General features: G+C 39.4%; 1 protein-coding gene and 1 pseudogene across 1 annotated transcript in view; both read left to right on the top strand.

Moving 5' to 3' along the window:
- LOC129541508 (monocarboxylate transporter 1-like) overlaps positions 1 to 20,969 on the top strand; it is a 39,054-nt gene extending 18,085 nt beyond the window's left edge. The window contains exons 2-5 of the mRNA XM_055403456.2: positions 9,446 to 9,706; positions 11,287 to 11,430; positions 17,119 to 17,985; positions 20,722 to 20,969. Coding sequence (XP_055259431.2) covers positions 9,490 to 9,706; positions 11,287 to 11,430; positions 17,119 to 17,985; positions 20,722 to 20,969 — 1,476 coding nt within the window. The 5' untranslated portion in view covers positions 9,446 to 9,489. The remainder of the gene's footprint in view (positions 1 to 9,445; positions 9,707 to 11,286; positions 11,431 to 17,118; positions 17,986 to 20,721) is intronic.
- On the top strand, positions 12,587 to 13,680 carry LOC148778090 (nucleophosmin pseudogene; annotated as a pseudogene).
- Positions 20,970 to 22,742: the final 1,773 nt, after the last annotated feature.

Raw genomic sequence — 22,742 nt, 5'->3', positions numbered from 1 at the left:
GATGTCCATGTGCAGAGTCTTCTCTTGTGTTGTTGGAAGAGGGTGTTTGCTATGACCAGTGCGTTCTCTTGGCAGAACTCTGATAGCCTTTGCCCTGCTTCATTCCGTGCTCCAAGGCCAAATTTGCCTGTTACTCCAGGTGTTTCTTGCCTTCCTAGTTTTGTATTCCAGTCCCCTATAATGAAAAGGACATCTTTTTTGGGTGTTAGTTCTAGAAGGTCTTTTAGGTCTTCATAGAACCAGTCAACTTCAGCTTCTTCAGTGTTACTTGTTGGGGCATAGACTTGGATTACCATGATAGTGAATGGTTTGCCTTTTAGATGAACAGAGATCATTCTGTCATTTTTGATATTGCATCCAAGTATTGCATTTTGGACTCTTTTGTTGACCATGATGGCTACTCCATTTCTTCTAAGGGATTCCTGCCCACAGTAGTAGATATAATGGTCATCTGAGTTAAATTCACCCATTCCAGTCCATTTTAGTTCACTGATTCCTAGAATGTCAATGTTCATTCTTGCCATCTCCTGTTTGAACACTTCCAATTTGCCTTGATTCATGGACCTAACATTCCAGGTTCGTATGCAATATTGCTCTTTACAGCATCAGACCTTGCTTCTATCATCAGTCACATCCACAACTGGGTGTTGTTTTGGCTTTGGCTCCATCCCTTCATTCTTTCTGGAGTCATTTCTCACTGATCTCCAGTAGCATATTGGGCACCTACGGACATGGGGAGTTCATCTTTCAGGGTCCTATCTTTTTGCCTTTTCATACTGTTCATGGGGTTCTCAAGGCAAGAATACTGAAGTGGTTTGCCATTCCCTTCTCCAAGTGGACCACATTCTGTCAGACCTCTCCACCATGACCCATCCATCTTGGGTGGCCCCACATGGCATGGCTTAGTTTCATTGAGTTAGGCAAGGCTGTGGTCCATGTGGTCAGATTGGCTAGTTGTCTGTGATTGTGGTTTCAGTCTGTCTGCCCTCTGATGCCCTCTCTCAGTGCCTATCATCTTACTCAGGCTTCTCTTACCTTAGACGTGGGGTATCTCTTCACGGCTGCTCCAGCAAAGCACAGCCACTGCTCCTTACCTTGGACATGGAGTAGCTCCTCTCAGCCACTGCCCCTGACCTTAGACATGGGGGTATCTCCTCTCAGCCGCTGCTCCTGACCTTGGACATGGGGTATCTCCTCTCAATAAGATTAACAGGTAATTTTTCTTTAGTGGCCATAGAAGCAAGTAGACAATGGGAGAAAATATTCAAAGTGCTGAAAGAAAGACTTGTCCACCAAAAATTCTATATCCAGCAAAGCTATCTTTCAAAATGAAGGGGAGATTAGGACATTCCCAGATAAAAAGTGAGAGAATTTCTTGCCAGCAAGCTTGCTCTACAATACCAAAGAGTGTCCTTCAGACTGATTTGAAAGGACACTGTACAATATCTTGCATCCACATGGAAAAAAATTAAGTGCACCAGTAATGGCAACTTCATTGATTAATATACAGTAAGACAGTAAAATATATTTTTTCTTTGTAAAATTTTTTTTTGGTCTTTAACCCAATTTTAAAACAATAATTATATAACTTTTGATAGGCTTATATAAAGATGTCATTTGTAAGACAATAGTGTGAAAGGGGAGACTGTACAGGAGCAAAATTTTTGTACATTATTACAATTAAATTGGCATTAAACCATACTAGATTGTTTTAAGATGTTAATTGTAATTCATAGGACAACCACTAAGAAAATAACCAAAAGCATAATAAAAGAAACAACAAGGTAATTTAAGAGGCACACTAAAAATATATACCTAACATAAAAGAAGGTAGTGATGGAGGACTAGAAAAACACAAAAGACATGACAGAGAAAATGAATAGTAAAACAGCAGACTCAAGTCCTACCTTATCATTAATTAAATGTAAATAGATTAAACACTCCAATAAAAAACCAGTGATTGGAAGATTGGATCAAACCTTATGCTATCTACAAGAGACACATTATAGATTCAAAGGCAGACTGATTTAAAGTGTACAGATGAGGGGGGAAAAGCCATGCAAACAGTAACCAAAGAGACCTAGATATAAATAAGGACATATTATGATGCTAAAGCTGAAACTGCAGTACTTTGGCCACCTCATGCGACGAGTTGACTCACTGGAAAAGACTCTGATGCTAGGAAAGGTTGGGGGCGGGAGGAGAAGGGGACGACCGAGAATGAGATGGCTGGATGGCATCACCGACTCTGTGGACATGAGTTTGAGTGAACTCCGGGAGTTGGTGATGGACAGGGAGGCCTGGCGTGCTGTGATTCATGGGGTCGCAAAGAGTCGGACACGACTGAGCGACTGAACTGAACTGAACTGATGATGGTAAAAGGTTAATGCACTATGAAGATATAACAATTTTAAACATGTTGTTTTTGTTGTTGTTAGTCACTCAGTCGTGTCCAACTCTTTGCGACCCCATGAATCACAGCACACCAGGTCTCCCTGTCCATCACCAACTCCCGGAGTTCACTCAAACTCATGTCCATCGAGTCGGTGATGCCATCCAGCCATCTCATTCTCTGTCGTCCTCTTCTCCTCCTGCCTCCAATCCCTCCCAGCATCAGAGTCTTTTCCAATAAGTCAGCTCTTCGCATGAGGTGGCCAAAGTATTGGAGCTTCAGCTTTAGCATCAGTCCTTCCAATGAACACCCAGGACTGATCTCCTTTAGGATGGACTGGTTGGATTTCCTTGCAGTCCAAGGGACTCTCAAGGGTCTTCTCCAACACCACAATTCAAAAGCATCAATTCTTTGGTGCTCAGCTTTCTTCACAGTCCAACTCTCACATCCATACATGACCACTAGAAAAACCATAGCCTTGACTAGATGGACCTTTGTTGGCAAGGTAATGTCTCTGTTTTTTAATATGCTATCTAGGTTGGTCATAAATTTCCTTCCAAGGAGTAAGCATCTTTTAATTTCATGGCTGCAATCAGCATCTGCAGTGATTTTGGAGCCCCCAAAAATAAAGTCTGACACTGTTTCCACTGTTTCCCCATCTATTTGCCATGAAGTGATGGGACCGGATGCCATGATTTTAGTTTTCTGAATGTTGAGCTTCAAGCCAACTTTTTCACTCTCCTCTTTCACTTTCATCAAGAGGCTTTTTAGTTCCTTTTCACTTTCTGCCATAAGGGTGGTGTCATCTGCATATCTGAGGGTATTGATATTTCTCCCGGCAATCTTGATTCCAGCTTGTGCTTCTTCCAGCCCAGTGTTTCTCATGATGTACTCTGTATATAAGTTAAATAAGCAGGGTGACAATATACAGCCTTGACATACTCCTTTTCTTATCTGGAACCAGTCTGTTGTTCCATGTCCAGTTCTAACTGTTGCTTCCTGAACCTGCATATAGGTTCCTTAAGAGGCAGGTCAGGTGGTCTGGTATTCCCATCTCTTTCAGAATTTTCCACAGTTTATTGTGATCCACACAGTCAAAGGCTTTGGCATAGTCAATAAAGCAGAAATAGATGTTTTTCTGGAACTCTCTTGCTTTTTCCATGATCCAGCTGATGTTGGCAATTTGATCTCTGGTTCCTCTGCCTTTTCTAAAACCAGCTTGAACATCTGGAAGTTCATGGTTCACGTATTGCTGAAGCCTGGTTTGGAAAATTTTGAGTATTACTTTACTAGCGTGGGAGATGAGTGCAGTTGTGCAGTAGTTTGAGCATTCTTTAGCATTGCCTTTCAGGTTCCTCTGTCCATGGGATTCTCCAGGCAAGAATACTGGAATGGGTTGCCATTTCTTTCTCCAAATTATAAACATATATACACCTAACCACAGAGCCCCAAAATACATAAAGCAAAAACTGACAGAATTAAAGAGATAAATAGACAATTCAGTAACATTAGTTGAAGATTTCAACAGAACTTCAATAAAATAAGCTTCCCTGGTGGCTCAGAGGTAAAGTGTCTGCCTGCAATGCAGGAAACCTGGGTTCGATCCCTGGGTCAGGAAGATCCCCTGGAGAAGGAAATGGCAACCCACTCTAGTACTCTTGCCTGGAAAATCCCATGGACAGAGAAGCCTGGTAGACTACAGTTCATGGGTTCGCAAAGAGTCGGACACATCTGAGTGACTTCACTTTTACTTTCAATAAAATAACTAGGCAGAAAATCAACTAAGAAATAGAAGACTTGAACAACCAAGTACATACTGAGTATAAACCAAATAAATCTAACAAACATCCATAGAATATTTTATCTAACAACAGCAGAATACACATTCTTCTCAAGTAACATATGAAACATTTTCCAGGATAGACGATCCATTAGGCCATAAAACATGTCTCAGTGTATTTGAAAGGACTGAGTATGTTCTCTGATTATAATGAAATAAAATCAGAAATGAATAACAAAAGAAAATTTGTGAAATGAACAAATATGTGAAAATTGTCAACACATTCCTAAATAACCAGTGGTTCAAGGGATGAATTGTAAAAAAATTAGGAAACCCATTGAGATGAATGAAAACAAATACAAAATATCAAAGGTTCTGGAATACAGCTAAAACAGTGCTTAGTAAGAAATCAATAGCTGTATACATCTATATTTAAAAAGAGAGAAAATCTCAAATTAATAACTGAAACTTTTACCATAAGAAATGTGGGGAGAAAAGGGCAAATTAAATGTAAACAAACAGGGAAAGAAATAATAAAGATTAGAACAGAAATGAACTAGAAAGTACAAAAACAAAATGTCAATAAATCAAGTTTGATTATTTGATAAAAATCAATAAAATTGACAAATTTTTAGCCAGACTAACCAAGAAAAGAGAGAAAAGACACAAATGACTGAAGTCAGAAATACAAGAGGATGCAGTAGGTATAGTAAAGAATTAACCTTATGAAAAACAAGGTTTGACCTTTGTCCTTGGCTACTGTAATATGATCTCTAGCCCTCTGAAAAGTTCTGTCTGATAAGAGTGTCTTTGCTAGGCTTTTTAGCCATATTGTCTTTTTTCCAATCGCCAAAAGAGCTGGAGGCTTAATAGTTAACCCACCCTCTGATAAGGACTGGAGACTAACAGTTAGCAGTCGTGTGGGCAGTATGTGATCAAGTGCCATTAAATTCTAGACACTAAAAGCTTAGGTGAGCATCCCTGGTTGGTAATACTCTGTATTGTCTCGCATTGTGACTGGGAGAAGGTGATGCTTCCATGACTTCATGGAAAGAGGATGATCAAAACCTCCACACTTGAATCTCTCCCAAACTCTACCCTGTACATCTCTTCCTGTGGCTAATTTCAACCTGTGTCCTTTCCCCTGTAATAAATCGTGGGTATAATAGCTTTCAGTGAATTCTGTGAGTCCTGTGGAATTGCCAAACCTGATTTTGAAACCACCTCCCACCATACACCCCCACCTCCAATGCCTAAACTTGCAGTTGGTGTTAGAAGTGAGATCAATTTTGTGAGGCCTGTTCCCTCTAATAGTACTCTTGTTGAAACTCTTCATGGTATCGTTGTTGTTTAGCTTGTAAGTCATGTCTGACTCTCTTGCAACCTCATGGACTGTAGCCTGCCAGGCTCCTCTGCTCATGGGATTTCCCAGACAAGAATGCTGAAGCAGGTTGCCATTCCCTTCGCCAGGGGATTTCCTGACCCAAGGATTGAACCCGTGTCTCCTGCATTAGCAGGTGGATTCTTTACCACTGAGCAACACTTCATCTGCTTTATTGACTATGCCAAAGCCTTTGACTGTGTGGATCAAAACAAACTGTGGAAAATTCTGAAAGAGATGGGAATACCAGACCACCTGACCTGCCTCTTGAGGAACCTATATGCAGGTCAGGAAGCAACAGTTAGAACTGGACATGGAACAACAGACTGGTTCCAAATAGGAAAAGGAGTACGTCAAGGCTGTATATTGTCACCCTGCTTATTTAACTTATATGCAGAATACATCATGAGGAATGCTGGGCTGGAAGAAGCACAAGCTGGAATCAAGATTGCTGGGAGAAATATCAATAACCTCAGATATGCAGATGACACCACCCTTATGGCAGAAAGTGAAGAGGAACTCAAAAGCCTCTTGATGAAAGTGAAAGAGGAGAGTGAAAAAGTTGGCTTAAAGTTTAACATTCAGAAAACAAAGATCATGGCATCTGGTCTCATCACTTCATGGCAAATAGATGGGGAAACAGAGGAAACAGTGACAGACTTTATTTTTGGGGGTTCCAAAATCACTGCGGATGCTGATTGCAGCCATGAAATTAAAAGACACTTACTCCTTGGAAGGAAAGTTATGACCAACCTAGATAGCATATTAAAAAGCAGAGACATTACCTTGCCAACAAATGTCCATCTAGTCAAGACTATGGTTTTTCCAGTGGTCATGCATGGATGTGAAAGTTGGACTGTGAAGAAAGCTGAGCAACGAAGAATTAATGCTTTTGAATTGTGGTGTTGGAGGCGACTCTTGAGATTCCCTTGGACTGCAAGGAGATCCAACCAGTCCGTTCTAAAGGAGATCAGTCCTGGGTGTTCATTGGAAGGACTGATGCTAAAGCTGAAGCTCCAATACTTTGGCCACCTCATGCGACGAGTTGACTCACTGGAAAAGACTCTGATGCTGGGAGGGATTGGGGGCAGGAGGAGAAGGGGATGACAGAGAATGAGATGGCTGGATGGCATCACTGACTTGATGGACATGAGTTTGAGTGAACTCCGGGAGTTGGTGATGGACAGGGAGGCCTGGTGTGCTGTGATTCATGGGGTCGCAAAGAGTCAGACACGACTGAGCGACTGAACTGAACTGAATCTTACAGAAATAAAGGGATTACAGAGGGATACTACGAACAACTGCAGACCAACAAATTAGATAACCTAAATGAAATGAATACATTGATAGAAAGACAAACTGTTAAATGACTCGTTAGATATAGACAATCTGTATATACCTATAGAAAATAAAAAGATTGACATAATCACCACAAAAAAAAAAAAAAAAAACTACCCACAAAGAAAACCTGAAGCCTAGACGGCTTCACTGGTGAATTCTATGAAACATTTAAAGAACAAACAACTCTTAAAAATTGTTCCAAAGAACAGAATACCTCCCAACTTGTTATTTGAAGCCAGAATTACCATGAAACCAAAATCAGACATTACAAGAGGAGAAAACTACACATCCCTTGTAAATATGGACATAAAAATCTTCAACAAAATATGAGCAAACGGAATCAAACAACATTTAAAATGGGTTATATATCATGACAAACTGGGACTTATCTCAGAGGTGCAGGAATTCATACGTGGGTCAAAATTTAAAAGGGTCAGTCAAACCACACTGTATTAATAGAATAAAGGTTCCAAACTACAGGGTCATCTTAATAGATACATAACAAAGCATTTGCCACAATCCGATATCCTTCTGATGCTGAAGGACTGATGCTGAAACTCCAATACTTTGGCCATCTGATATGAACAGCTAACTCATTACAAGACCCTGATTCTGGGAAAGATTGAAGGCAGGAGGAGAAGGGGACGACAGAGGATGAGATGGTTGGATGGCATCACCCACTTGATGGACATGAGTTTGAGCAAGCTCCAGGAGTTGGCGATGGACAGGGAAGCCTGGGGTGCTGCAGTCCATCGGTTTGCAAAGAGTCGGACAAGACTGAGTGACTGAACTGAACTGAACATCCTTCTTGATAAAAATACTCAACAACCTGGAATAGAAGGAAACTTCCCAGACTTAATAAAGTTAAAGTTAGTCACACAGTTGTGTCCAACTCTTTGCCATCCCATGGACTATAGCCCACCAGGCTCCTCTGTTCATGGAATTCTCCAGGCAAGAGTACGGGAGTGGGTTGCCATTTCCTTCTCCAGGGGATGTTCCCAACCCAGGGATCAAACCCAGGTCTCCTGCATTGCAGGCGGATTCTTTCCCATCTGAGCTAAAGGGCATCTACAAAACCCCACAGCTAACAGCATACTTACTGGTAAAATACTGAAAACTTGCTTTCTAAGGTCAGAAATAAGATGAGGATGTTTGCTTTCACCACATGTACTGGAGGTTTTATCCAAGGAATTAGGCAATGAAAGATGTAAAATCATCACAGATTACAAGCTTTTGTAAATAGAAAATCCTGAGAAATCCACAGATACTTAGGTAAGCCTATTAGAACTAATAAATGAGTTCGGCGAATTTGATGCCTGCAAAATTAACATCAAAAAATCAATTTCTAGACATTTGCAATGAAAAATCCAAAAGTGAAATTCAGAAAACAATTTGATTTACAATATCATAAAAAAATAATATTTAGCAATAAAATTGCTAATGGGTACAGGATTTCTTTTGAGGGTGATAAAAATGTTTGATATTAGTGATGATAGTTGATAGTTTTGTGAATATACCGAAAACCACTGAAATATAAAGTTTAAAGTTTTATGATATGTGAATTATATCTCAGTAAAGCTATTATTTAAACAAATAAGTTGTGTCTTTATACACCAGCAACTAACAGAAAATGCTCTTTTATAACTACTATCTATAAGAGTAATAAATCACCTTGGAATAAATCTAACAAAAGTTTGCAAACTCTGGGAGTTTTATAATTTTATAAAGGTGTTAGAAACTTTACTTCTATAAAAGTTTTATTTAAAAAACTTAGTCTTTTAGCTTCTCAAGCAGAATTGAGTTTTTTTTTTATCACTACAGCATCACTTTCTAAATTATATTTGAAGTGTTTAGTTAGAATGTGAGCTATTTAAAAGTTAATTTCTATGGATAGGAAGGTAGGATTTGTATTAAAAAGGAATAGTAAAATGTGATGTTTTTAACCATTTTATATCATTTATATCATATTGTCATTGTACTGTGTCAATACTGTCCTAGATCTCTCCAGGTAATGTTAGGGTGGCCAGAAATGTGTATGATAATTGTGTATGTGTATGTTGTTGTTAATTTTGACATAAAATAGAATCCGGTTTAAGTAAATCCAAGGAGAACTTAATTTCTCTAGACTGGTAAATCTGCTCTCAACTTCTCCCACCTGCTGGTAATTCATAATCATATTATATTTCTTTTTCTAGCTATGTTTTTCACTAATGCTGGAGCTTAAGAAAAGGTGAAATCTTTGGCTTAAAACTACTAGTCTCTGATATCAGGATTCATTTTGCAGATTTAAACTGTATTGGCCAACTATCATTTAGGAATCTTTCTAGTCACATAATAGTAAAACAACAAAAAACTTAAGTCTAAGCATCTGGATGAAAAATAAACTTTACTGAGATAACTTTCCAGCCCATTAAATGAGAATCTAATGTTTGACCTTTTATTTAGAAAACTGCTATATGCCTTTATTTATTTCATAAATGTAAGGGATTTTCTGGAAGTGCTTTGCTATTGATCTACTTGTTCTGTACTATTTTGATTTCATACCCTTTAGATATCTGGATTTGAACTGGATTTTAGAATTCATCTTTACTTACAATGCCACCATCAAATGGAGGTCCAGCTGGATATACCCCACCAGATGGAGGCTGGGGGTGGGTAGTGGTAGTTGGAGCTTTCATTTCCATTGGCTTCTCTTGTGCATTTGGCAAATCTATTAGTGTATTTTACAAAGAAATTGAAGAAATATTTAAAGCCAACACCAGCGAAGTGTCATGGTTATCTTCTATCATGTTTGCTGTCATGTATGCTGGAGGTAAGTACCCATGAAGGCTTGCTCTTTTAACTTTCAGTGGGTAGGCAGAAGTTCTGTATTAAGTACTTTTTGCTCTTGATATCTTTATCAGTAAAAATTATTGAAATGTTAGTTATTGGAGTTCAGTTCAGTTCAGTTCATTTCAGTTCAATCGCGCAGTCACGTCCGACTCTTTGCGACCCCATGAATCACAGCACGCCAGGCCTCCCTGTCCAGCACCAACTCCTGGAGTTCACTCAAACTCATGTCCATTGAGTCGGTGATGCCATCCAGCCATCTATTCTCTGTCCTCCCCTTCTCCTCCCACCCCCAATCCCTCCCAGCATCAGAGTCTTTTCCAGTGAGTCAACTCATCTCATGAGGCCAAAGTATTGGAGTTTCAGCTTCAGCATCAGTCCTTCCAATGAACACCCAGGATTGATCTCCTTTAGAATGGACTGGTTGGATCTCCTTGCAGTCCAAGGGACTCTCAAGAGTCTTCTCCAGCACCACAGTTCAAAAGCATCAGTTATTTTTCATTCTCTATAATAATGAAAGTTACATAGCAATCGTGTGCTCTGTTGGGTCAGTTAAAATATAAAACAGTGTCATTATAAAGGATAGCTTTCTTTAAAAATATGTTTTGTGTTGGCTGCTGGGTATAGACAGGTAACTGATATTTGTACTTTAATCATATATCCTGTAAGCTTTCTAAACTCTTATTTCCAGTAGTTTCTTGGTATATTTCTTTTTCAAAAATTTTAGATAGACAAATCTTCTACAAATACTGATACTTTGGTTTCTTCCTTTTCTTACACCTTTTTTCCTCCTGTCTTACTGCGCTGGCTTGGACCTCCAGTATAATGTTGAAGAAAAGTGGTGATGGTAGGCATTCCTATTTTGTAGGCCTGTTTTGGTTTTGTTGTTGTTATCTATGAGAAACAATATTTTAGGTAGTTTGTAGTAAATATGCCCTTAAATCAGAAGTATGATCAGACTAGCTCATATATCTCATCAGTCATGTATGTTTAAATTCCATCTAAAATTTTAAAACAAGGACTTCACTGCTGGTCCAGTGGCTAAGACTCCATGCTCCCAGGGCAGGGGGCCCAGGTTCAACCCTGGTCAGGGAACTAGATCCCACATGCCACAACTTAAAGAGTTCATATGCTGCAACTAAGATCCAGAGCAACAAAATAAATAAGTTAAAATATTTTAAAAAAATTTAAATAAGCAGACTTGCTACATATATGTGGATAATATCCTGGATATATGAAGAATCCTATAAGCACTTATAATCAGGGTACTTGCAGCCTCTTCTGCCTTAAAAGAGTGAGCTTATGGTCTTTCATACTTCAGTTAAAACCCATCTAACATGTCCTAGGTATATAGAAGATATATAATCAATACTATATTTTTTTTCCATTAGACAAACCTGTGACTCTGAAATAAACATAGAAAGCAATATTCTTTAGCACTGTCTTCTATCTGTTTATTTTCTGGGATAGCATGCTGTCATGTCAGTAATGGCATGAGCAGGTGTGGATGGGAGGGCTGTGCTTCTCCTCTGTATTGTTACTAATCTGTCTGTTCTCTCATAGGTCCTATCTGCAGTGTCCTGGTGAATAAATATGGCAGTCGCCCCATCATGATTCTTGGTGGCTGCTTGTCAGGCTGTGGCTTGATTGCAGCTTCCTTCTGTAGCACTGTGATGGAACTTTACTTTTGTATTGGAGTTATTGTAGGTGAGTTGTACTAATACCTTTTCAAGCAATAATCTCTTTGTGGACCATTTATAGCATCCATTTGCCATACTTTTGAAAAATGAAAGTTCTTTGTTAGAAAATTACTAGGTCACTATGTTTTAGAGCTGTTGATACATTAATTTAATAGTATTAGAAAAGCAAGTTTTTAAAGAAAGTTCACATTAAGTGTAAAAGTAATCACACTTAATGAGTGATTATTTTTTATTGAATGAATACAGTGAAAGAGAATTTGTTCTTTTTTTTTTAAGTAAAGAAGATAGCAGTGATAGGTAAAAAGTTGTTGAAAGGGAGGTCATTAACTGTTCCCACTCATTTCCCCTTCTGCCTAAGAAGACACTGGCTCAAATTGGAGAAAGAGAGAATGTCAGATACATAGAAAGTTTTCTGATAGAATAGCCAGATACATTTTCAAAGGCTAAAGGGCACACATGGGAAAACTCCCTTTCTAATAGTTAAATTAAGAAAATAGAACTGCTGAATATAAATACTGTCAACACCCAGAGCTCTCCAGTTCAGAGAAAACTACCATTAATATTTTGATGACATGGGGGGTGAGGGATAAACTGGGAGATTGGGATTGACATATGCACACTTCTATATGTAAAGAAGATAATTTATAATAATCTGTTGTATAGCACAGGGAAATCTACTCAATACTCTGTAATGTCATATATGGGAAAGAATCTTAAAAAAAAAAAGAGTAGATGTATAACTGATGTACATGTATAACTGATTCACTTTGCTGTACATCTGGAACTAACCCAACATTGTAAATCAACTATACTCCAATAAGATTTATTTTAAAAACATTTTGATGCCATATCCACTGATTTTTCTATAGTTTTTCTATATGATTTTTCTACAGTTTTCTATATTCTTTCTAAAAACAAAACAAAAATTTTTTGTTTTAAAAATTCTTCTATACACATAGAACTTTTAGAACAAAAAGGGATGAGATTAAGTAAAGTAAGTCAAAGAAAAATATTATGATATCACTTATATGTGGAATCTAATTTTTAAAAATTATACAAATGACTTTCCCTGGTGTGATTCCATCCTGTGTGGCTGCTGGTTCAAATAGTAGTCGTTTAATTCCATCCAGCTTCTCTCCCACATGAGTGCGTGCCGCCAACCCATGGAGGATTCAGTGGACATGGACATGAGCCCCTTGAGGCCCCAGAACTATCTTTTCAGTTGTGAACTAAAGGCTGACAGAGATTATCACTTCAAGGTGGATGATGATGAAAATGAGCACCAGTTATCTTTAAGAACGGTCAGTTTAGGGGCTGGAGCAAAGGATGAGTAACACACTGTTGAAGCAGAGGCGATGAATTATGAAGGCAGTCCAATTAAAGTAACACTGGCAACTTTGAAAATGTCTGTACAGCTAACGGTTTCTCTTGGGGGTTCTGAAATTACACCACCTGTGGTCTTACGGTTGAAGTGTGGTTCAGGACCTGTGCATATCAGTGGACAGCACTTAGTAGCTATGGAGGAAGATCCAGAGTCAGAAGATGAAGAGGAGGAGGACGTGAAACTCCTAAGTATATCTGGAAAGCGCTCTGTCCCTGGAAGTGGTAGCAAGGTTCCCCAGAAAAAAGTAAAGCTTGCTGCTGATGAAGACGAAGATGATGATGACGACGACGATGATGATGATGATGATTTTGATGAGGAAGTTGAAGAAAAAGCTCCAGTAAAGAAATCTGTACAAAATACTCCAGTCAAAAATGCACAAAAACCAAACCAAAATGGGAAAGACTCAAAACCGTCAACACCAAGATCAGAAGGTCAAGAATCCTTCAAAAAAAGGGATAAAACACCTAAGACACCGAAAGGACCTAGCTCTGTAGAAGACATTAAAGCAAAAACGCAAGCAAATATAGACAAAGGCAGTTCCCTTCCCAAAGTGGAAGCCACGTTTATCAATTGTGTGAAGAACTGTTTCTGGGTGATTGACCAGGAGGCTATCCAAGATCTCTGGCAGTGGAGGGAGTCTTTTTAAGAAAATAGTTTAAACAGTTTGTTAAAAATTTTCCGTCTTATTTCATTTCTGTAACAGTTGATATCTGGTTGTCCTTTTTATAATGCAGAGTGAGAACTTTCCCTACCGTGTCTGATAAATGTTGTCCACGTTCCATTGCCAAGAATGTGTTGTCCAAAATGCCTGTTTAGTTTTTAAAGATGGAACTCCACCCTTTGCTTGGTTTTAAGTACGTACGGAATGTTATGATAGGAAGAGTAGTAATGGTGGTCAGACAGATGGAAATGGTGGGGAGACAAAAATATACATGTGAAATAAACTCAGTATTTTTTTTTTAAAAAATTATACAAATGAACTTATTTTCAGAAACAGAGTTATAGATTTTGAAAAAACTTACGGTTACCAAAGGGGAAATGTTGAGGGGTAGGGGATAAATCAGGAGCTTGGGATGAACATACACACACTATTGTATTTAAGAGATATAATGAACAAGGACGATAACACAAGGAATCCTACTCAGTACTCTGTGCTAACCTGTAAGAGAAAAAAATCCTAAAAAGAATGAATAAATGTATATGTAAAACTGAATCACTTTGCTGTACACCTGAAACTAAAAAAAATCAGCTATACTCCAATAAAGTTAAAATTTCTTTAAAAAGGGGTATTGTTCAGTTACTAAGTTGTGTCCCACTCTTTGTGACCCCATGGACTGCCGCTCACCAGGCTTCCCTATCCTTCACTATTTACCAGAGTTTGCGCAAACTCATGTCCATTAAGTCAGTGATGCCATCTAACTATCTCATCTTCTGTTGCCCCTTTCTCCTTCTGTCCTCAATCTTTCCCAGCATCAAGGTCTTTTCCAATGAGCTGGCTCTTTGCATCAGATGGCCAAAGTATTGGAGCATCAGTTTCAGCATCAGTCCTTCCAATGAATATTCAGGATTGATTTCCTTAAGGATTGATTGGTTTGATATCCTTGCCATCCAATTCTTTGGCACTCAGCTTTCTTTATGGTCCAATTCTTACATCCATACATGACTACTGGGAAAACCATAGCTTTGACTATATGGACCTTTGTTGGTAAAGTAATGACTGTTTTTTAATATGCTGTCTAGGTTTGACACAGCTTTCCTTCCAAGAAGCAAGTATCTTTTAATTTCATGGCTGCAGTCACCATTCCACAGTCGTTTTGGAGCCCAAGAAAATAAAATCTGTCACAGTTTCCATTTTTCCCCCTTGTATTTGCTGCGAAGTGATGGGATCAGATGCTATGATCTTAGTTTTCTGAATGTTGGGTTATAAGCCAGCTTTTTCACTCTGGATGAGGTGAAAGACCCGCATCTAGAGGCTCTAAAGTTTCTCTTTGCTTTCTGCCATTAGAGTGGCATCTTCTGCATATCTGAGATTGTGATATTTCTCCCAGCAATCTTGATTCAATCTTTTGAGTCATCCAGCCTAGGATTTCACATGATGTATTCTGCATATAAGTTAAATAAGCAGGGTGACAATGTATAGCCTTGACATACTCCTTTCCCAGTTTTGAACCAGTCTGTTGTTCCATGTCAGTTCTAATTGTTGCATATTGACCTGCATACAGGTTTCTCAGGAGGCAGGTAAGGTGGTCTCATAGTCCCATCTCTTTAAGAATGTTCCAGTTTGTTTTGATCTATGTAGTCAAAGACTTTACCATAGTCAATGAAGCAGAAATAGATGTTTTACTGGAATTCCCTTACTTTCTCTATTATCCAATAAATGTTGGCAATTTGATCCCTGGTTCCTCTGCCTTTTCTAAACCCAGCTTGTATATCTGGAAGTTCTCAGTTCATGTACTGCTGAAGCCTAACTTGAAGGATGTTGAGTATTATTTTGCTAGCATGTGAAATGAGCACAATTATACAGTAACTTGAACATTCTTTGGCATTGCCCTTCTTTGGGATTGGAATGAAAACTGACCAGATTATGTGAAATGTTTGTAACCAGTTTTTTTTACTTAGTAATACATCATGTACATATTAATAGTTTCCCCATCTCAGTAAATATACTTTCAGTTCAGTTCAGTTCAGTTCAGTCACTCAGTCGTATCCGACTCTCCGCGACCCCATGAATCACAGCACGCCAGGCCTCCCTGTCCATAGCAGCTATTATTTTTTCACTGGATAGATGTACTATAATTTATTTCCCTTTAATTGAAGGACATTTAGATTGTATTTTTACTCTTAATAAACAGTGTTTGTATGATAGTGCCTCTGTATGTATCTTTGAAAATGGTATTTTCCTTTGGATAAATTTGTAGAAGTGCAATTGCTGGGGAAAGAAAAGGTTTTTGATACGATTGGTTTTTAGAAAGGTTTTAATAATTTATAGCCCCACCTGCAGGACCTGAGATAATGCTAATAATAGGTATTATCTTTTTAGGTCTATACTTTTACTGCATTAAATTTTTAAACATTTAAATATTTTAATTCATCTGGAATATTTGAATAACACAAAGAAGGAATAGAACTTTATTTGTTCCCACATGGTTATTGAACCTGTTCATTATTTCATGTCATTAACTTACTCAGCAAATATTCATTGAGTCCCTAACTATATGCCAGACACTGGTCCAAGCTCTGTGGGGAGACCCAACATGACAAGCGAAATTCCTGATCTTTAGTGGAGGGAATCAGACAATAAACAGGCCAACAAATAAATGAATAAATAAGAAAAATTCAGGTAGTAATAAGTGCTTTGCAAAGACTTAAAACAGAATTTGATAGAGAAGGATAGAATGGTCCCTAAAGGAAAGGAGATCGTGATTTTGAGTTGAGATCTGAATGATAGCCAGGAGAAGGCTTTGTGGAAACCTCGAGTAATAGTTCCACTTTGCACGAATAAGAACAGACTGAAATGAGGGCAGGGAGGTAGGTGTGAGCCAAGTCATAGGACCTCTTAATCCAGAGTGAAAAGTTATGGACAGGCAGTCATTAGAGAGATGGAAATGGACAAGCATCCTAACCTGGTTTACCTAGTAGAAAAGCAAGATTGGAAGACCACTTAAAAGGTTATCAGCATAGTTACTGTCCCAACCCCATTAGCTGAAAAATCCATTTTCTCCCTATTAGTTTAAGTGTATCTTTTGGTTCTATTTCTGGACTTTCTTCCCACTTTTAGAAATCATTATTCAATTTTGAGTAAGTGTTCTGTTCTATTACTGTAGCTGTACAATATGTTTATTTATTTGTTAGGGTAGGCCCACCAATTATTTACCCTTTGCCAATAGTTCTAGTGCATTTGTAATTATGAAATTAGACAAATAATCTCTATTTTTCTTTTTGTTGCTCAAGTGAAAAGAATTGTTTTTAATAATGTACATTTTTTAGGGACTTCCCTGGTGATGCAGTGGTTAAGATTCCACACTTCCGCTGTAGGGGGCATGGGTTCAATCCCTGTTCAGGGCACTAAGATCCTGCAAGTCACATGGTACGCCACATACACACACATGCATGTGTGTGTATAAATCTAGTATTTGCTGCATAAAGAGATTTTATGTCTATATTTATTTGATAATAGTCCACTTCATGACCTACTAGTTACAATAGCCTCTCATGATTTTGACCTCTTTCCATGTCAAGTCTTTCCCTAGTTAATCATTTCTGAATATGTTTCTGATAGTATGTGATTCTTTTTTCCTCCCCTCTCCCCAGGTCTTGGGCTTGCCTTCAACTTGACTCCAGCTTTGACCATAATTGGCAAGTATTTCTACAAGAAGCGACCGTTAGCAAATGGACTAGCCATGGCAGGCAGCCCTGTGTTCCTGTCTGCCATGGCCCCCCTCAACCAGACTCTTTTTGCTATCTTTGGCTGGAGAGGAAGCTTCCTAATTCTGGGGGGCCTCCTACTAAACTGTTGTGTGGCTGGAGCCCTGATGAGACCAATAGGGCCCAAGCCAACCACTGCAGAGAAAGAGAAGTCTAAAGAATTCCTTCAGGAAGCTGGAGAATGTGATGCAAACAAGTGGGCAGGTAATCCAAAGACAGGAGTTACTGGCAGAAACTCCCCAAAGGAGAAACAATCACTTTTTCAAACAGTTAACAAACTTCTGGACATATCCCTGTTCAAGCACAGAGGCTTCCTGCTGTACCTCTCTGGGAATGTGATCATGTGTTTTGGGTTGGCTACACCTTTAGTCTTTATTAGCAATTACGCCAAGAGTCAACATCACTCTAGTGAGAAGGCTGCCTTCCTTCTTTCCATTTTGGCTTTTGTTGACATGGTAGCCAGACCTTGTATGGGATTTGTAGCCAACACAAAGTGGGTAAGACCACGAATTCAGTACTTTTTGGCTGCTTCTATTATCACGAACGGAGTATGTCATATGCTAGTACCTTTATCTTCCAGCTACATAGGGTTCTGTGTCTACTCGGGATTCCTTGGATTTGCTTTTGGGTGGTTTGGTGCCGTACTGTTTGAAACACTGATGGACCTTGTTGGACCCCAGAGATTCTCCAGTGCTGTGGGATTGGTGACCATTGTGGAGTGCTGTCCCATCCTCCTGGGGCCACCAGTTTTAGGTACAGTATGTCTCCCAATTTCTATGGTTTTATTAACGTAAAACAGGCAGAGAAGATTGGGAAGGTGATGGAAAGCAGAAGTCAGTGGGCTGCTTGATAGTCCTCATTTCTGTACCCTAAGTGCTGACACAGTGCTTGGCACAGCATAATTGCCCAAATACTTATAGAACTGAATTAAAGTGAATCCTCAAGCTGAAAGAGGAATAAAAAACTATTACAAATTTAAGTATTTCTAATAATTTCCCTGATTAAAAAAATTCTAACATTTACTGTAGAAAAATGCATAACCACCTTTAAAATACTGTTGGTGTTTATTTTTAATTGTGGAATTTATTTCAAAAGTAATATTTAAAATAATAACAGTAGGTACCAGATGAGGGCTCACAGTATACCAGGGACTGTCCTAATCATTTCTATATTCTGTCATATATTGCAAGACTATGATGTTAGACTATTATTGTTCCCACTTTAAAGAAACAGAGGCTTTTGAAAGTGAAATAACTTGCCCAGGATCACACAGCTAAGAAGTGACCATAAAACCTGAGGTATTATTCTCTCAGTCAGTTTACATTTTTAAATTATCATTAATACAAAATACAACAATAATTTGGACTTCTGGATGTGATGCATGTTTTTGAGATTATGTACGATAACGTTAAGAAGGACACATAATGAAAGACCCACTACTGACCTGTCAAAACTTTTCCACCTTCTCTCCTCCATAAGATCTTATAGAAAAACCCAAATGAACTTTTTTGGCCAACCCAGTATATCCAAGGAGATTCCAAATCCTGTTCGTTTTTGCTTCCTAAATCTCTTTCTAATCTCATTTGTTTCTCCATCACTACTACCACTCTTATCCTAATCTCCGATCGTCTATCAGTAGACTTCTAACTTTACCATATCCACTCTAGCTGTTCTCCAGTCTCTTAGAACACTCCAGTTGCTTCCTGCATTTTTAGGGTGAAGATGAAATTCCCTCCTATGGCTACTGGTTCCTGCATGGCCTGGCCCACCTTCTTCTCCAGCCTCATTTCCTGCCACTCAGTTTGCTTTCTGTGCTTTCCCTCTCACACCTGATGTTTCCCCATACCACCTGCCTTAGCACTGGCTGTTCGCCCAGATCCTTTTCCCATCTTCTTTCTCCTAGATTAATTCTTATCCTCCTGTAAATCTTGGTTAAGTTTACACTCTAAAAAAGCCTTCCTGACCCTCCTTGCTAGCCGCAAACCCCTATTTTCTGCCTTCAAACGCACCTGAAGCACTTGTCACAGTCTGTGTGGTTATTGGATTAACATTTCTCTTCTTCACTGAACTATGGACGTTATCTCCTTTGCTCACTCTTAACTCACGGCTTAGCAGACCCAGGGCTGTATTGATATATAGAAACGAAGTATTGCTGAGTGAGTGATGCCCTGCATTGGAAAACCATATGGAATCATATTTGAATTGGTTATTATAGCCTTTATATGTGTCAAGTTTTCCAAAGTTTATTTCTTAATATTAGTTTGATTCAGTTCAGTTCAGTTCAGTTGCTCAGTCGTGTCCGACTCTCCGCGACCCCATGAATCACAGCACGCCAGGCCTCCCTGTCCATCACCAACTCCCGGAGTTCACTCAAACTCATGTCCACAGAGTTGGTGATGCCATCCAGCCATCTCATTCTCTGTCGTCCCCTTCTCCTCCCGCCCCCAACCTTTCCCAGCATCAGAGTCTTTTCCAGTGAGTCAGTTGCTAATAAATTTTACTATGCTGCTGCTAAGTCACTTCAGTCGTGTCCGACTCTGTGTGACCCCATAGACGGCAGCCCATCAGGCTCCCCCGTCCCTGGGATTCTCCAGGCAAGAACACTGGAGTGGGTTGCCATTTCCTTCTCCAATGTGTGAAAGTGAAAAGGGAAAGTGAAGTTGCTAAGTCATGTCTGACTTGTAGCGACCCCATGGACTGCAGCCTACCAGGCTCCTCCGTCCATGGGATTTTCTAGGCAAGAGTACTGGAGTGGCTTGCCATACTATAACGAGGATTAAATAAGTTTCTTTAATATCAGATCTCATAAAACCTTGAATAGAAAAGACTATGATGTGTCATTTCCAAATTTACTTGACTGTGCAAATGTTAGGGAGGTAGCCTGAAGCAAAGAAGTGGTACGCCTCAGAGTCAGACTCCTTGGGTTTAAAGCCAACTTGTTTCACTTAAAGCTTTGTGACCTTGGATGACTTCCTTAAAGTTTCTGTACTTCAGTGTTTATGTTATATAGTGGGAATGATGATAGAATCTTCCTGTTGTGAGGTTAGAATGGTGGAAAATATTGCTGTTAGTTAATGTTTTAGCAGAGGGTGAGTATTCCCAGGAACACTCTTTGGGAAATGCTGATGTCAGAAAAAGTGCATTGGCCTGGGAGACTGGAATTAGCTCTGTGGCCTTGGGCAAGACTCCTAAACCTCTTTTGAGCAAATTTTTCCATTGGATATTGAGAGAATTGATTCTAGGTGATCTCCAGGACTTTCTCAATTCAAATTTGCCAAGATTTAATTATTTTCAAGTTGCTAAAGATAACAGAATGTGCAGGGACATCCCAAAATCAGTGTTACATCATAAACAAAAGGTCATATAATTTTGAGCAGTTTCTTTTTAGACTAATTTGTCATTTATGGGCTCTTTGAAAGGATCCTTAACCTTTATTTGGGAAAGGGTATAATTGTTTACCCACATAACTTTCTTTTTGGACATCCTTAGGTCATCTCAATGACATATATGGAGACTATAAATACACATACTGGGCATGTGGCATAATCCTTATTGTCTCTGGCATCTATCTCTTCATCGGCATGGGCATCAATTACCGACTTGAGGCTGAAGAACAGAAGGCAGAAGAGAAACAGAAAAAGGAAAGTAAAGAGATGGAACCAAAAGAAGTTATTAAAGCTGCTCAGTCTCCAGAACTGAAAGACACAGAAGAAGGACCCAAAGAGGAGAAACTTTGAAGCTGAAATCAGGGATAAACAGAAGCTTCGGACCAAAGATACATGAAAAATGCTACTGAATCATGTTCTACTCTTGGTGCTTACCATGGACAGTGGACACTTGTGTAGCAGTCAGGCCAGGTGTTCACTGATGGAACTTTTATTCCTTCCTTTACACCCACTTACAGTCACACTTTTTAGGGGCAAGGGACATTTGCAAAAGGTGACAGAAGGAAATAGCTTTTATTCGAAGTCATATTTATTAAGGTGTATTTATATACTGTTCACACTCCTTTTATAAAAGTGCAGTTTAATGAATTTTGACAAAGTTCTTTTGTCAAATAACTACCATTCCAATGTAGAACATTTCGAACAGCCAAGATAATTCCCTTCTGCTCCTTTGCAGTCAATCCTCTCTCCTTAACTAAAGCACCTGGTACCTACTTCCCCTATGCCTGCATGCTTAGTAGTGTCGACTCTTTGGTATCCCATGGAATATATAGCCCACCAGGCTCCTATGTCCATGGGATTCTCTGGAGTGGGTTGCCATGCCCTCCTCCAGGGGATCGTCTGCACCCAATTCATATCTCTTGCATCTCCTCATTGACAGGCGGATTCTTTACCACTGTGCCACCTGGGAAGCCTGTATGGAACGACACAGTATGTAACTGTGGCATGATAGCATATATTTGATCTTTATCCTCAGTTCCTGGTATACAGCTCCTAGAACCCTTGGAACCTTGGGAGTGATAAGAGTATGTTTTGCATGCTAATTAAGTGACCGGTGGCTGGAGACCCCCTTCCTAACTTCAGGATGGCGGTTAGTCTCTAGAAAGGCCAAGGCATGATTAGAAGGTTAGCTCTTTCAGCCCCATCCCCTGACCTCTGGGGAGGGGAGAGGGACTGGAAATTGAGTTCAATTATTAATGTCCAATAAAATAATCGATCACACCTATGTAGAAACCCCCTAAACTACAGAGAGCTTCCTGGCTGGTGAGTACCTTAAGGTACTGGGAGAGTAGTGTGCCCAGATAAGGCATGGAAACTCCCTGCCACTCCTCCCTTCCATATTTTGCCCTATGAATCTCTTCCATCTGGCTGTTCTGAAATGTATACTTTATAATAAATCACTGCATGTAAGCAAAGTGTTTCCCTGAGTTCAGTAATCCATTCTAGCAAATTATCAACCTTGACAAAGGAGTCATAGGAACTCCCAATTTATAGCTGATTGGTCACAAGTATAGGTGGCAACCTGGGACTTGAGAATGTCCCTGGGACTTCAGAAGTGAAGGCAGTCTTGTGAGACTAAGCCTTTAAATCTGTGGAATCTGTTGCTAACTCTGGGTACTTTATGTCAGAATTGAATTGAACTGTAGGACACCCACTTGGTGTCTGGAGAATTGGCAAAGTGGTTGTTGGTGTGGAAATAACCCACACATTTGGTGTCAGAAGTGTTTGAGTAAAAATGGTTGGGAGGAGTCTTCTGTGTCTGACTTCACAATAGCATAATGTTTTATGATCCCTCCTGTTGTTGCATTTTTCAGTAATTATTTGCTTTTTATTGTTGAGGAGTATTTGTTGTTGTTTTGTTGTTTAGTGACTAAGTCATGTCTGACTCTTTTGTGACCCCATGGACTGTAGCCCTTCCGGCTCCTATGTCCATAAGATTTCTCAGGCAAGAATCCTGGAGTGGGTTGCCATTTCCTCCTCCAGAGGCTCTTTCTGACCCAGGGATTGAACCCAAGTCTCCTGCACCGGCAGGCAGATTCTCTACCATGGAGCCACCCAGGAAGC

This window comes from Moschus berezovskii, chromosome 4 (assembly GCF_049115385.1).
Source record: "Moschus berezovskii isolate FMDL1 chromosome 4, NW_MosBer_1.0, whole genome shotgun sequence".
Lineage (NCBI taxonomy): Eukaryota > Metazoa > Chordata > Mammalia > Artiodactyla > Moschidae > Moschus > Moschus berezovskii.
The sequence above is the reverse complement of the archived record's forward strand: the minus strand, read 5'-3'. Positions and strand labels throughout refer to the sequence as shown.